We start from the raw sequence: 16,547 nt of genomic DNA on the forward strand, positions 1-16,547 counted from the left end.
CATAAGCGTTCTATATCTTCTTTTAAAATAGTTCTACCTGATTCCTACCTTGAAAAAGCACTTGATCCTGTAGCCTGGCCTGAGCACAGTATCGTTCATGAATTCCTAGCAAAAGACGCTCAGAATCCTATCCCTGCAGAAACTGCTTCAAAAAACTGAATAACAGAGTATTTTCCTGCTGCTATCAAAACGTTAGAAGTATTCTGGGTAAGCTGAGCCAGTTTTTTACAAAGAGTGCTTCTTTTGATTTTGATGCTATCGTGCTTACTGAAACTTGGCTTAACTCCTCTGTCTCTGATTATGAAATTCTTGTTTCCAAATTCATAGTGTTTCGATTGGATCGTCCAACTTTTGCAGGTGGTGTCCTCATTGCTGTTACTAATAAGTACCCTTCTGAAATTATTCCTTTCACGAACGAGTTCGGAATTGAGTTCATTGCGGTGAAAATTTTAACTGGCTCGTCTCATATTTTTCTGACCTGTTCCTACATTCCTCCCATGGCTGAAGATATTGTGTACTTTCACCATCTTGATGCCATTAGGTCTGTCTCTTTGTTGGCCAAGGACCGTGATTTAATCCTAATCATGGGAGATTTCAACCTTCCCATCATTTCCTGGATCCCGTCTGAGGTAGACAATTCCTTGCTTTCCAGTTGTCATAACGACTTTATCGATGGCTTAACCGATCTTGCCCTGCTCCAAATTAATCCAATTCATAACACTCATGGCAGATTTCTCGACCTTATTTTTTCTAATGTGTCATCCTCTGTGACAGTCATTCGGTCCCCGCCGCTATCGCTTCCTGAAGACATTCACCACCCTACACTATTAGCATCGGTGTTAATTGATGTGCCTCACAATGATGCTTGCTTTAATGCTAAACCTCGTTTCAAATGCTTCAGAAAGACTGATTTTATTGCCCTTCGGAATCATTTAGCTGAAATCGATTGGAATTTTCTTTCATCTATAAACACAATTGAAGCAGCTACGGATTCGTTTTACGAAATAATTCATAATGCCTTGAACAAATTTGTTCCGGAAGTCCCTGTATCATTGTCTACAAAACCACCTTGCTATAATAAACACCTTTCTCGTCTTAAGAACAGGAAATCCAGAGCTTACAAAAAGTTTCTTAAGTCAGGATCGATGTGCCACCAGTCAAACATTCTATCTGTTCGCAACCAGTTTATTAATCTCAACGATATACTCTATAAGCATTATATCAGGAATTGTAAAGTAAACTTTCGTAATGATCCAAGCTCCTTATACTCTTTTGTCAATATGAAACGTAAATCAAATCTTTTTCCTCCTTCCCTATCATATAAAAATATTTCACATTCTTCTGAGCAAGGTATTGCTAATTTCTTTGTGTCATTTTTTTAAACCACCTATTCGTCCGATTCATATAACCACAATTCTACTTATCCTTATAAATTACCACATATAAACAACATTTACTTTACAAAATTTCGAATTCAGGATCTGTTCGAAGCTCTTTCAACAATAGATATATCATTCTCTGCTGGTCCTGACAATGTTCCTAGCTGTGTTCTAAGGTACTGTTCTGATATCCTTTGCTATCCTCTCACTATCTTATTCAACTTATCCTTGGAGCTGGCATGTCTCCCCAAGAGATGGAATGAATCTTTTATTATTCCGCTTCATAAGAAAGGCTCTAAAGCACTTATTGAGAACTACCGGGGGATTGCTAAGCTATCTGCGATTCCCAAACTGCTTGAGAAACTGGTTACTTTCCAACTGCAACATTTTTGTAAAAGTATTATTTCCACTTCACAGCATGGTTTTGTCAAGCATCGCTCTACCACAACTAACCTTCTTGAATTCACTTCGTTTATCCACAGAGGTTTTCTGAGCCGCATGCAAACTGATGTGGTGTACACTGACTTTAGTAAAGCGTTTGACTCTGTTAACCACCATCTCCTCCTTCATAAGCTGTGTCTTTTGGGGTTTTCTCCTCATATAGTACAGTGGTTGACCTCTTATCTATCGAACCGCACGCAGCGTGTTTTGTTTAAAAACAGTTCATCACAGATTATAAATGTTTCATCTGGTGTCCCACAAGGTAGTCACTTAGGACCTCTTCTGTTTGTTCTTTTTGTCAACGATTTACCTAGTGTTGTAAACTATGCTACTACATTTATGTATGCTGATGATGTCAAGTTATGTCTTTCTTTCTCAGACCATTTCCTTCATAGACACTTGCAACTAGACCTTAACGAAGTCTTCTTGTGGTGCTCAAACAATCTCCTTTTGCTTAACTGCTCTAAGTGTAAAGTTATCACGTTCAATCGCAGTGTGCCTCACATCGTTTCGTACTCTCTTGGGAATAACGTCTTAGATCGTGTTTTCCTAATTAACGATCTTGGAGTAATTTTTGACAATAAGTTGTTCTTCAACGACCACATATCACTAACAGTTAATAAAGCCAGAGGTGTGCTAGCTTTTATCAAACGTTGGTCTAAAGAATTTGATGATCCTTTCACAACTAAAACTCTATACGTATCGTTGGTTCGTCCTATCTTAGAATACTGTTCTAGCGTTTGGAGTCCGCAATACTTTGTTCACCAAAGGAGGATTGAATCAGTCCAAAAGCAGTTTCTGCTATTTGCGTTAAAAGGCTTAAACTGGGATACTGCCACTTCCCTCCCGTCGTATAATTGCCGGTTAAAATTACTAAACCTACCTCCTTTAAAAGAGCGCCGTACTTGTGCTGGGGTTATGCTGCTTCATGTGCTTATTCTTGGACAGGTTGACTCACAAGTACTTCTTGAAAAATTATTGTTTTCTGTGCCTAATAGAGTAACTAGATCATTCCGACCCCTTTGGTTACCAATTTCTAGATCTAATTTTGCGGAACACGATCCATTCCGCGTTATTTGTAAAAATTATAACTCGTTATCCCATTTAATGTCCCCTGAACTATCCCTAGTTGTAATTAAATCCAAAATTATGGAATATCTTTTAACTTAATTTATCCTTACTCTTAGTTATAATAATATAGAAATAACAGTTCATTGTTAATAATAATAATAATATTCGAACGCATGAAGAGCTACCGAGAGTCCTTCTCGATCCAACGACTTGACCTTCCATTTGACTTTCTTTGACCTTTCTGGCAGAGGTCCGTGGTCGGGAGGAGCCAAGTTGCACGGACGGCAAGGTTCCCAGTTGCGGGAAGGAGGACCGCCCTTGGAGAGTCCGACAATCAAGTAGTAGAGTTAACTTAAAATGAGCTGGTAGTGTTGAGAACCGCCTTCAGAAAGTCTGACAACACGACAATCGAGGACACAAGCGACACAAGGTGCCACAACGGTTCCACTGAAACCATTGGTAAAATGGTCGAGTTGGGCAATGGCCCGAACACAGCAGTTAGCCTTGAAACGAATGAAACAAATGGACTGGTCAGGTGTACGGCATACCGAATCCTTACCGCGACGAAGAGATGTGATACTTTAAAGCGAGGAGAGGCCGACACTGGAACTTAAGCCCATCCCGGAGACTGATCGGCGAAACCACGGTCTAGTCAAAAGACTCCCAACGCATGCAACCGAGTCTGTGTCCTAAACCGGTAAGGAGAGCCTTCGTGCCCTTCGTGAGCATCCCCGGCCTGCGACTGAGAAATGTGATTAACTGGGACCAGGTGTCGTCAGCCATAGTGGAAGGGCAAAGTCAGTGAGCCGAGAGAAGCAACGAAGCAGCAGTAGAGAGCGAACGGCGACAACGGGAGCCAATACCTAAGCCGGTCTCAGTCGTTTACCTCAGTCAACCGGCCTGCAAGACCAAGACTGCACATCCTGCCTGGCGTAAGCCTGGGCGGGTTGAGGCATCGGTTGTAAATATAGCAATGGTATTATATCTGTGATGGAATGGTGGATGAATAAATTGGTGAATAACGGTGGAACGGTGAATAAATTCGGTGGAACGTTTCCACAAACCACTGTGAGAAGGAATATTTCCTTTTCCAAGAAATAAAACCGAGACTTAAAATTAAATCCGCAGTCAACTCCCAATCCCAGCTGGCTTGCGCGTATGCGCGGTGGATCCTTGGAGAAGCGGGGGCGACAGTTCGCAGCCAACTTTCCATCCAGACCCGCTAGTGCGTATGCTTGGTGGATCCCTGGAGTAGCGGAGGTGTGAGGTCCGCGGCCAACTCCAGGTCCCGGCTCGCTACCTCGTATGCGCGCTGGTTCCCTAAAGTAGCAGAGCGGAAGAGCGCTCCCAACCTTTTGATCAATCCCAAACGACCCAAGTGGATGTTTCCAAGAGGTAGGAAGGCCCGGGTGTGGCCAGCGAAAGGGCGACGGCTAGGGGAAGCTAAGGCACCGCAGCCCGAAGAGTAGCAGCGGCGGCGACCGGGACACCCAGAACAACCAACCGGAGACGCCGACGACGGAGCCGGGCGGATCCAGGAGTAGCAGCGAGAATACGAAGCGGTGTTGAGATAAAGCCATTGTACTCGTATGTTGGGAAAAACCTCTAAATAAAAACTTTGAAAAGTTCTATGGCATTTATATTATTTCTGGGCTCGGACAATCACGTCAAACAGATTTTATGGAACAGACCCGCAAACTGTCTAAGCTAGCCGCGGCAAATTGTAGCAAGCAGAAAGAGAAAAAAAATTCGTTACACTTTTTAAAAATAATAACATTATTATGTTATGACCAGTATGCAGTTCTTAGGTAGCTTAAAAACACTCTTTGCGGTATGTGTGCGTCCGTCATGCTGCTTCTTCTTTTCATAATATTTTCAAAGTCCTGTCATATAATAATCCAGTCGTTCCGTGCATTGATTAAATTTTGGTTTTTTTATTTAGATGGAGCAGCTAAGGTGCCGCTCCAACGATCGAAACGTCTCTGTTCTTTTACAATATTTTTTAAGGATTGGATAGATAGGATAGGATATCAAAAGGATCGGGCGACTATATCTTATAGCTGTCATATAACTGTACAATCGGAAACGGTATTTGTTAAAAATACCAACTTTGGTATTTTTGAAGATAGAAGTTTGGAACTTTTTTTTGATTTTGTATTGCCATTAATTTTTTATATTATAATATTTTTTTATAAGAATCGGCCAACTATATCCGAAGTTGGCGATATTTATCCGTTTTTACCTGCAGGGGTATATGAACTTCGGCTCCGCCCAAAGGTTTGTTTCCTATCTTGTTTTTTGAAATTTTTGTCGTTGGTCACTCTGAATTCCAAAACGACATCGAAGTCACAAATTAAACCAGTGGTGGGCAATCTCTCATTTTACATAGCACGCGAGTATAGGGTAGGAAATTCTGCCGCAGCGCTGCCGGCACACTGACAGTGTGAGCACTCTCAAATTTTTTTTAGAAGCTCTCTCATTTGCTCTCATTTTGATTCATTTGACAGCCCAAACTAAAAATCAAAATTTTTCCACTGAGAAAAATTTTTTCAGAAATTGGGTTGGAAAACGTTTTTTTCATGAAGAATATAGATAGGATAGGGCGTTTTTTATTTATTTAAGAAATGTTGCTAGCAAAGCTTTTTTTAAAATAAAATACTCAATTTTAGTGCCCATTCCAGCTTTTGAATTAACGAAAAATGAAATAAAAAAATACGTTTTTTTCGCTCAGTGAATTCTTTGCTCCCATTGTTTTTCTCTGCTACGCACATACTCAAATTTTAAACATGTGTTAGTTTTGCCCCCCACTGAATTAAACGCACAATTACAAAAATTAGTGTAGGCTGGTTGACAGGGGAACTAAGTGGTAACGCCTAAAAATATCCATAGAGAAAAAGCGTCAAGTGTAGGCAGCCCAGCAACAAGGTGGATCGGGTATGATTGAACGAGTGCGGGAAAATGCTGGACGATCATAGGAAGCGTTTTTTCTTTTTACTTTAAGCCGCTGACAGCAAAACAAGTCGATTTAAGGAGGAGCAGAAAAAACGACGCATTCGACGCAAAGAAAAGAAGGAAAAAAACAAGGTACAAAGGTCTGGATAACGGTGAGGAGAACTGCCCCGGGGACCATTGCGGATCACGACTCTCTAGATCTGTGGGGCATTTTGTGCGTTTTTTCCGGACAAGGCGGCATTCGCAGCAAAGCGCGGACGTGAAGTACGGAGGTGAGTGTAGGTCAGTGGGGTTAGCTAGAAGCTGAATAGAGCTTTGCCTAGGAATAGTGAATACCGGAACCTTAGCGAACACGTTGGTGTGCGTCACGGGCTGTGAAACTTTGAGTAGCTGTTTCCTTGGACCCTCGGTGAAGGTAAGGAGAAGAAGGCGGAGAACGTGTCCGGCGCAGGTGTCTGCGGGGGACGCATAGCACGTGCAAAAGCCCGTGATTATAAGCAAGGAGAGATGGATTCAGCGGATAGAGTGCCGAAAGTAATCTTATTTTCATCAAGGATCGCCCATAACCTCATTTTTCGTTTGGCGACCCTTAAATCTTGAATCACTACCCTACAGGTGGCATGCTGTAATCGCTTTCATCATCGCAGCAATTGGATAAAGTGGCGAGTGAAAAACTGGCATAAGTCCCAAATCTATTCGTTACCGTCTGCATTTTGGACCAACCCCGAAGCTCGGGTATGATCCTCGCGACTTGTTACTTCCAAGCTCGTGGCCCAAAGCTCCGATTTCTTTGCAATTTGCGCTCTAATTTTTGCTTACGGGCACCGCCGCAGACCGATGTAAAGTAACCTGCGTCTCTTATTTTATCTTATTTTTCAAACTTTAACAGTAACGATTAGGCGGTTAAGATTTCAAATTTCATTCTAGTTTAAGCCCAACATTTTGAGATTTAAGAGATATCAGATGGAGTTCATCATTTTTAGTTTGTAAGTTAGAAGATGAGGAGATTAAGCCGAGTCTGATTTATAACCGCAATGCTTCCACCCGACCGTGCAGGTTTTAGATGCAGGGATCACTTTGACCGCGCAGCACTGAGGAAATGGAGAAATCTCCAAAACTGCAGGAATTCACGCATGATATGGCCTATCCGCTCTAGGAAGAGATCAATGACGCTTATTGCCCTCAATAGGCAGGACTGCAGTCTGGCAGTCAAGGCCATCACGGAACATTGGTTAATAGGAGAACACGCAGCTAGAATAGCGGTGCCACATTATGACTACTGCTGGAGCTGTGGGAATGTAGAAGAGGAAGAGACAGTCGGACACCTCCTGTGCCAATGCCCTGGAAGGGGGAAGGGGCCCTGGTAGGACCTCAACCTAACCTAACCTAGGAGACGAGTAAGATCCTCACAATGCTTTAACGCTGTAACCGCTTTTCTCAAAAGGAGATCGGCGTATGGAAAAGGTTGAGCCGATGGAGGAACCTTCAAACCAGCCAAACCATTTTTCATTTGGATGTTGCTCAATTAGCTCTGGTCGAGGCACCATAAATAGTAGTTGGAAAGGTTTCTGGACTCCAAATTTCCAATCCGAGAACTGTCGTCATACATGGCCTACAAAAGGCATGAAACCCCAGACAATATAGGGGCAAAGCGGAAGTTAGCGAGAAACTCAGCATCAGCTTCCTAATACTATGTGACTCTAATGCTCAGCTCACTCTGTTCTAACACCTTGTTGCAGCAATTCACTCAGTCGTGTCAGAGACACCCACCCTCAAATGGCAAGCTGAACTTTGTTCAATATAGCAAAAGTCGCAAACAACAAAAGCCTCTAGACCGACTCCCTGCAAAAAAGCAATCTAAAAAGAAAAGCGATCCTCGTGGAACTCTTTCTGCTCCGACATCGAAAACACAAGCACAACCCTTGGCTATCTTAAAAAAGAAGATGGCAGTTGACACAAGTGGTCAACTGGATACTTAGAAATAGCCTAAGATTTGACGCGCAAAAACAGAGGTAGTCCTTTTTATAAGACATTTTTTCATTTTACTAAAAGGCTTCCTCATTCTCAATAGTGCCAGCACAGACTACTGGACTTCTAAAGAACTTATAAAAACTCGTTTCTGCACCACTGTTCCCGAAAGGGATTAATGGAATGCTCAAGCCCCGGCCGTATGAATTTATGTCTTAAGATTAAAAGACAAGGTACACAGTAAATACATAGAACCTATTCGTTTCCGTCGATGTTCTGTAACCGATGTTTTAGTACTACATCCTTGTCTAGCCCTCCAACCATGGACACGCTACCACGAGCTGCTGAATATTGTGCCAAGTTCTCCCTTCTTCTTTAGATGGGGCGGCGGTGAGGATAGTTGTCATCGTACCTGGCCACATATCAGGGTAGCTTGAATCTTGCAGAGAAAGTCCATGCCTAAAGTTATCTTGTCAAATATATTGGGCATGACTAGCAAGGCCATGTTAACTATGGCCTTCATGGCCAAGCTCATTAAATCGCCGGATAGCGTCAGAGACCGTTTGTTTTGGTATGCCAAGCAAACGAACAATGTCGCATTGGCGATTTCCTTGTTGAAACAGTTTTAAAATTTCACAACGATTGTTAGACATCCCGAAAGAAATATCAAATGGATGGGAATCACAAAAATGTAAATATATTTGTTTCAGAAAAGTACAAGCTATCGATAAATGCATTTATTTAAAGGCTGCATCATAATAAATTTATAATAGTTTGCTTCAAAGTTTGACGGGTTATTTATTGTCACCCTGTATAAATGGGATGCGCTCATAGATCGACTAACAACACAAATTTCTAAAAGACTAAATATTATAAAATGTCTATCTAGCACTAGTTTCAACTGCCACATTAAAACTATCATCTATTTCGAAAATAAACAAATCCTTACACACCTTTTTAAAGCCAAACACACCACCAATAGTCTACAATAAAAATTTTTTAAAAATAAAATATACTCTCAAAAAGCACACATTCTTATACACAGATGGTTCCAAATCTTACAAGGGAGTTGCCTACAGCGTAACCTCATCACAACAGCTCATAACTCAGAAAATACTTCCTTCCTATTCATCCATTTTCACCGCTGAAGTAGCAGCCATTCTCCACGCTTGCAGATATGCGGAAAGGCAAAAAAGAAAATTTGCTATTTGCACTGACTCCCTCTCATCCTTTACAGCACTGGAAAACCCAAATAACTCGACGTACTACATATTAGAAATCATATCATAAGTCTCTTAAACGAGTACTTAAGACGAGGAAATACTCGACGAGATGACGTACCCTGATAGGAATTCGTGGAGCCTGAACATGTTAAGTCCGTACTATCCTTTTCGATTGAAGATTTCAATTGTCAGAAATATCCTATTACAGGGCACTAAATTGGTAATACCACAAAAACTTCGAGAGACTGACCTTGAACTTGCACACGAAGGACACCCAGGCATAAGTGCGATGAAACGGAGACTTTGTTCAAAAGTTTGGTGGCCAGGCCTGGATAAGGATACTGAGCAACACATGAAAGAATGCAGAGATTACCTCCTCGTCTCGATCCCATCAAAGCCAGCACCGATGGAGAGACGCCAGCTTCCAACTGGCCCATAGAAATGTGTTGCGACAGAATTTTTTGGTCCCTTACCAAACGGTTATATACTGGTTCTGATTGATTACTACTCACGATATATAGAATTTAAACTAATCAAATCGATCACTTTCAAAACTATTATCGAACAAATGGAAGAGATTTTTGCAAGCTTAGATTTCTGGGAAACGTTAACGGCTGATAATGGAAGAAAGTTCATAAGCGCCGAGTTTAAAGAGTTTTTGCGCGAACAATGGTATTCAAGCTCTGTCAACATGAGTCAAAAACATGAACAAAGCTCTGATAAAGCGTTTAAAAATAGCCCACGCTAACAACATAAACAACAAACAAGAGATTCAAAGATTCGTACCAATGTACAACGTCACCCCATATGGCACGACGGGAGCACCACCCACAAAATTGATATTTAACAGAGTTATTAAAGATAGAATACCAAGCATAAAGAAGACTCAGAAGAGAAAGATAATGATTTCGTTCGACACGACTACTTACCTCGTAACTACTTATCTCGTACTTACTTCGTTACCAATCGGAAAGGAAATGTAGTTTAGGAGTCGGTTGGGGGTAAATCGTTTAGTAGGAACGTCAGTCACTTGAAAAAGATCTTCGACGAATGCCCAACGACTCCAACCATGGATGACAGTTTATATTTCCCAACTATCTCTTTACAGCCAACCCAAGCGACACAAAATCCACAGGAACCTCTAGCAACACGGAAGACGAAAGGCGAAGACAAGATCCTGAAGCTCCGTCTAAAATGAAAAGGAGGGATGTTGAGACATGCACCAGCATCAGAGAGCTGAGGGGAGATGAAGAGCGAGGCTCTCTCTCCCAACGAGTAGGCTCGGGGGAGAGAAGAGAATTAATTGTTTGATCGACGCCGACGGAGTCGGACGAATAAAAGTGGTACCATTTGTGCCAAAGTATATTATACATCTCACATCTTTGTTGTGATTATATTGCCACAGCGTGATTATATTGCGGTGTGCCACAGCGTTGTTTGTTGATTCCAAGGCTCCGGAACTAAGGGTGTTTAGTGCTAGCGTTGCGAATGAGCTTTTCCTTTCTGGGTGCGCATCGCAGCATGACGTGGGGGTTGTTAGGCTGGACCCCGATATCGTGCATTCTCGTAGGAGGGTGCCAGCTGCTTCAATACTGCCTCTTGCTGAAATGACGAACCTTGTGTCGCCTGTTTCAGGCATGGGTGACATTAGCCGAGAGGTGTTCGGCATGGTGTGGGTGTTCTGCGAAGGGTGTAGTGCGAATTTCTTCCTTATCCTTGCGACGATAACTTTTCCAGCGGATTGTGGTGACTGCGTATTTTCGACTTGGCGCAGTGAAGAACTTATCTTCCTTTGGCAGCACCGATTGTATTGCTGATCACCGCCCTCCAGCGCTGTGCTGCTTGAGGGTGTGGTTATTTCTTGGCCCGCTCTCTGCGAACTCTTAAACTGCCGTGCGGGATATTTTTCCGGGCAATATATGCTTCGTCGTTGCTTCATTGTTATCTTCTTCGTCGTATACTTCGTCATTGTCTGACGCGTAGCTCTTAGCTCTACTGTGGGCAACTGCGTGGTCTTAAAAAAGGCGTCCTCTGCAAGTCCTTTGTGTAAAAATGGCGTCCTCTGCGTCGTTGTTCTTTGATTTCTGCGTCGTTGTAATATGAGCGGCTAATGGCGCTATTTCCGCTCAGCTTAGAGTGCTCCCGTGGATCCTCACCGCCTGATAAGAATGCTGACCAAGCAACACCAAGCAACACTTCCCGCCAATTCACTTCTGGCACAGGATCTCCATTCGGATATTGCTTTGCTACCAACATAGTTCCCTTCTGATGCGATGTTTCCTTTCCGGACTCTCTTAGATTCTGGTTCTCAGGTACATTTTATCAGTCAGTACACTGCAACTTCGCCACTCAAATATGACACAAACCCAAGCCCAAACAGAGTTGCTGTGTATTTGGGTTGATATAAATAAAAAGTAGTGTTAGTTGCTTTCTGTCACAGATTATCTACATATATGTATATTAGGGTGGGTACATTGTATATACATATAAAAAAAAGGAACGGCTTTAATTTGAAAAGTTTAAAACTGTGCTTAGTATTATAATCATGTGTGTATCCTTCTATCGTTTACAGGGTATAATCAAATGAAATATTATTAACATATTGTATGTATCTAATAAAACACAATTTAAGCTAATATGAGAACTATTAGAAAAAATTCCACTAAAAAATATGTTAAAAGTTTCCTAACAAAATAATATATTTGCTTCACATACTATTGTTTTTTAGAAGTCTCACCCCATTTCAATTACAAGTTTATTGAGCAAACTTTGCAGCCTGGCCATTTCATTTCATTAAAATGCAGCTGCAGTGGAAACCCAACTCCTAATATTATTTGGTTTTTGGATGGATACACATTACCAAAAGTGAGTTTATACACTTTTTATGGGTTTTTTTACATAAAGTTTTATTTGAAATTTTTTCCTAAAATCAATAATGAATTTTCTAGAAATAACATTTTTATAGGTTTATACGTATGTACATTAATTATTTTTTAGGATTGAAAATTGGATGGGCTTAGCATTTGTTGTTATGCGACAGACTTCAACTTCGAAAACTTGAAAAATTTGTTAATTTCACTTTACGATTTCGTTTCATCAAACTTGCTCGCCTTTATTTGGATGCAGATGCATTTTTTTCACTCCAAAGAGTGTATTCGAACCTGTATAATCTTTTGATTTCAAATTTCAAAATTTTATAAATCTCTGCAACGCATTTTTAAAGCTAAACAACTCCAGAGCCACACTGCCAGGTGCCGACTATGCAAGAATGCATTCAGAGAACCGTGGGCAGTCAAAAGAAATTCGGCGCTGAGGTTAAAACCAAAGTCAAGTGAATCGACAAAAAACGAGAATAATTAATTAATAATAATAACAATAATTAAGAATAATATTGATAAATAGTATTACTATTGAGACTCCTATAACACAGTGCGACAGTGATTTGGAACTTTGGAAGAGACCTAGTAGGAATTGTTTATTAGGTCGAATAAAGTACAAACCCGTCTTAGAAAAATTTCTATCACCCTCAAAATCTTGATTTACTATTTCCGGAGAAATAGTGTGCCCTTCCATTTCGATTATTCTTTTCTTTTACACAGTTTTACTCCGGGCGCTAGTAAAATTGCACTGACTTCTTTTGGGAAAAGCGTTATAACTTCAACAATTTTCGTAATATCCTAATAAAATTCGTCTCGTTTTAGTCAGGATTAATGAGACAATATTTATATGTATCAAAAATGATACCATTTCTTCGAAGTTGAACCGAAAAAATGGCGTCAAAGTCCAAAAAACACGACAAAAATTCAAAAATGTCAGTTTCTTGTGTAAAAATTTATCTTTTTTGTTTCAATTAATTAAATTTTTTTTCAAAAGCTACAACATTTAACTATTAAAAAACGTCTAAAATTTAAAATCAGCTAAAATTACGCGTTGAGGAATTTTTAAGAAGAAAAAAGTCCCAAAAAAAAACGTTTTTTCTAAATAAATCAAGATTTTGAGGGTCTTAAAAATATTTCAAACACGGTTTCCTCCAATTTTTTTTTTGTCGCACTGTGTAATTGCCACGCCGTTCAAGTTCGTTCAAACCAGTCGTTAGCCACTCTCTCTCCCGCTCCCACAAATCCTAAATTTTTGTAGCCCTAGTACAGAAAAGTTTTTTTATTTTGATATAGATATATACATATATACCAATTCCAATACTAATATACCAAAATATATCCCATACAAACATGTAAAGATTTTGAACGCGTGGAACTTAGACTCGTATGGTATTCGAGCACATCAAGTTAAAATTAAAAACAAGAAAGCAAAGCTAACTTCGGGCGGAGCCGAAGTTGATATACCCTTGCAGTTAAACCCGATATATATAGCAAACATCGGATATAGTTGGCCGATCCTTATGGGAATAGGAATATATAATCCAATTTATTACAATACAAAATCTAAAAAAAGTCCCAAACTTCTATCTTCAAAAATACGAAAGTTGATATTTCTACCAAATACCATTTCCGATCGTTCAGTTATATGGCAGCTATAGGATATAGTCGACCGATCCTAATGAAATTTGGTAGGTCGGATCAACTGACCAAATATATAATCTGTACCAAGTTCCAGCTTTCTATCTTCAAAAACACGAAAGTTGGGTCATTTCCGATCGTTCAGTTATATGGCAGCTATAGGATATAGTCGGCCGATCCTTACGAAATTTAGCATGTCGTATTATTTTGCCAAAAATAGCTCTCACCTAAAATTTGAACTCTCTAACTTTAAAAACACCAAAGTTATACCATTTCCGATCAATCAGTTATATGGCAGCTATAAGATATAGTCGGCCGATCCGGGCCGTTCCGACTTATATACTGCGTGCAAAGGAAAGAAGGGTGTGTGCAAAGTTTCAAGACGATAGCTTTAAAACTGAGAGACTAGTTTGCGTAGAAACAGACAGACGGACAGACAGACGGACAGACAGACGGACAGACGGACAGACGGACATGCTCATATCAACTCAGGAGGTGATCCTGATCAATAATATATATACTTTATAGGGTCGGAGATGTCTCCTTCACTGCGTTGCACACTTTTGACCAAAATTATAATACCCTCTGCAAGGGTATAACAAGAAAGGAAAGCTAACTTCGGGCGGAGCCGAAGTTTATATACCATTGCAGTTTAAACCGGATATATATCGCAAACATCGGATATAGTTGGCCGATCCTTATGGGAATATAAATATATAATCCAATTTATTACAATACAAAATCTAAAAAAAGTCTCAAGCTTCTATCTTCAAAAATACCAAAGTTGGTATTTCTACCAAAAACCATTTCCGATCGTTCAGTTATATGGCAGCTATAAGATATAGTCGGCCGATCGTTATGAAATTTAGTAGATCGGATTAACTGACCAAGAATATAATCTGTACCAAGTTCCAGCTTTCTATCTTTAAAAACACGAAAGTTGGGTCATTTCCGATCGTTCAGTTATATGACAGCTATAGGATATAGTCGGCCGATCCTTACGAAATTTGGCATGTCGTATTATTTTGCCAAAAATAGCGCTCGTGTAAAATTTGAACTCTAACTCTAAAAACACCGAAGTTATACCATTTCCGATCAATCAGTTATATGGCAGCTATAGGATATAGTCGGCCGATCCGGGCCGTTCCGACTTATATACTGCGTGCAAAGAAAGGAAGGGTGTGTGCAAAGTTTCAAGTCGATAGCTTTAAAACTTAGAGACTAGTTCGCGTAGAAACAGACAGACAGAGAGACGGACAGGCGGACAGACGGACATGCTCATATCAACTCAGGAGGTGATCCTGATCAAGAATATATATACTTTTTAGGGTCGGAGATGTCTCCTTCACTGCGTTGCACACTTTTGACCAAAAATAATAATGTAGGATATTGTCGGCCTATCCTTATGAAATTTGGTAGGTATTCTTTAGCAAAAATAGAATTCATGCAAAATTCGAAGTCTCTAAGTCTAAAAACACCAAAATTATACCATTCACTGCGTTGCACACTTTTGGACAAAATTATAATACCCTCTGCAAGGGTTGTAATCCGTTGTAAGCCCGTCCTTGGCGTCTGTAGCTTCAATATCTTAGTCCAGTTCCGCCGAGATTTTAGCTGCTGTTGCATCGCCTCCCGAGTCAGATCTGTACACCTTGACAATCAACGAACTGAAATTTAAGTTTAGCCCCAGGCTAACGGCCTCTGTTAAAGCTACCGATTTTTTATTGATTGACGAAGAGCGCTTGGTCGGTCGCTCCTTCTATTTGCTCCACCTTCGCTACTCGCCAGTCCCTTGTGAAAAGGTGTGCATCCAGCCAGATGGTGAGTTTCTTGATAGTGGCTGGGATCCAGATCCTCGCTCGGGGCCTACAGGGGACGTTACACCAGCTCAACGCAACAAATTTGTCGCCCTCATAGACTTCGCCAAGCTCTCCTACCGCAGTTTTCTATAAACGCTGCGTAAATACCTTTACACTGCCAACCATGGTGGCAGGTTGGGATGGCTTGCTTCGAACCATCCCCAGTTTGGGACGGGTCCTACCGGAGTGGGCCTAGCCGGTGGGCTCGTTCGCCATCTTCTCAACGTCAACGCCAATTGATTGGGTTTTTTTAGGAGATCACAGCTCCGTATGTTTTGTTTTCTTTAAATGCTCCATAGCATAGAAAAGATAGTCCAACCGGGCGAAGACCCGCGATACTCAAGAAAGGCTTTTTAGATCGAGGATCAATCGGCCAGGATACGGCCAGGTATCCTGAGCCTTCCATTAAATTCTAAGCCCTCTAGGGAAAATTTCTAGGCCGGGCCCTCAGCCAGGCTGACTCTCGTAACACCATGTTCCGGTCCGGGGTGAGATAGAGCGTTTAACAAAATTAGTTTATCTCTCACAAAACAAAAACAAACAAAAAAAAAAATAAAAAAAAAAAAAAGGCTGCTAAATATAAAACGAACGAAGGATGTGACCTCTTCATCGTTATAATTCCATCTATCTTCTTTTCTCTAAAATTAAGCTCACTTCCCTCTCTTTCTTTCAAGCGAACGGTCGTGTTTTTTTTGTGCGCACTGCGTTTTTGATAAATATTGGTAAACCGGTGTTTACATACTTTGTGAATTAAATCTTGTGAATCATAACAATCTTAAAGCCTAAACCGTATCGCTTCGCGAGTGCTTTGGTATATTTGGAATCGAATTAATAATTTGTCTAAATTCTATTCCAAGCATAGCTCAGCTCTGCTTCTTCCCCGGCTTATCTATATTTTCTGCATTTCTCTTGTGCACTCTTTCAAAGCTCCCGCTTCGGCTTCTTGTTTGGCACAGTGGTTCAAGGTATTGTGTTTTTTAACTTTTTAAATATTAATTTTTGTCTTATTAAATTAAAAAAAAAAAAAAAATAATAAATAAAATGGAATTTAAACTGGTCTGTGCCATTAAGTCTTGCAACAAGACAATTTCCACATCCCAGCCTAGTATCCATTGCTGGTTATGTGAAAACGTCGTG

At 40.6% G+C, this 16,547-nt stretch overlaps 1 protein-coding gene across 1 annotated transcript in view; it reads left to right on the forward strand.

Moving 5' to 3' along the window:
- The window catches only part of LOC122321159 (cell adhesion molecule Dscam2-like), a 994,286-nt gene that overhangs the window by 680,805 nt on the left and 296,934 nt on the right, over positions 1-16,547 (forward strand). Inside the window, exon 10 of the mRNA XM_070278943.1 lies at positions 11,763-11,899. Within this exon, the coding sequence (XP_070135044.1) occupies positions 11,763-11,899 (137 nt within the window). The remainder of the gene's footprint in view (positions 1-11,762; positions 11,900-16,547) is intronic.

Source organism: Drosophila bipectinata, chromosome 2R (assembly GCF_030179905.1).
Source record: "Drosophila bipectinata strain 14024-0381.07 chromosome 2R, DbipHiC1v2, whole genome shotgun sequence".
NCBI lineage: Eukaryota > Metazoa > Arthropoda > Insecta > Diptera > Drosophilidae > Drosophila > Drosophila bipectinata.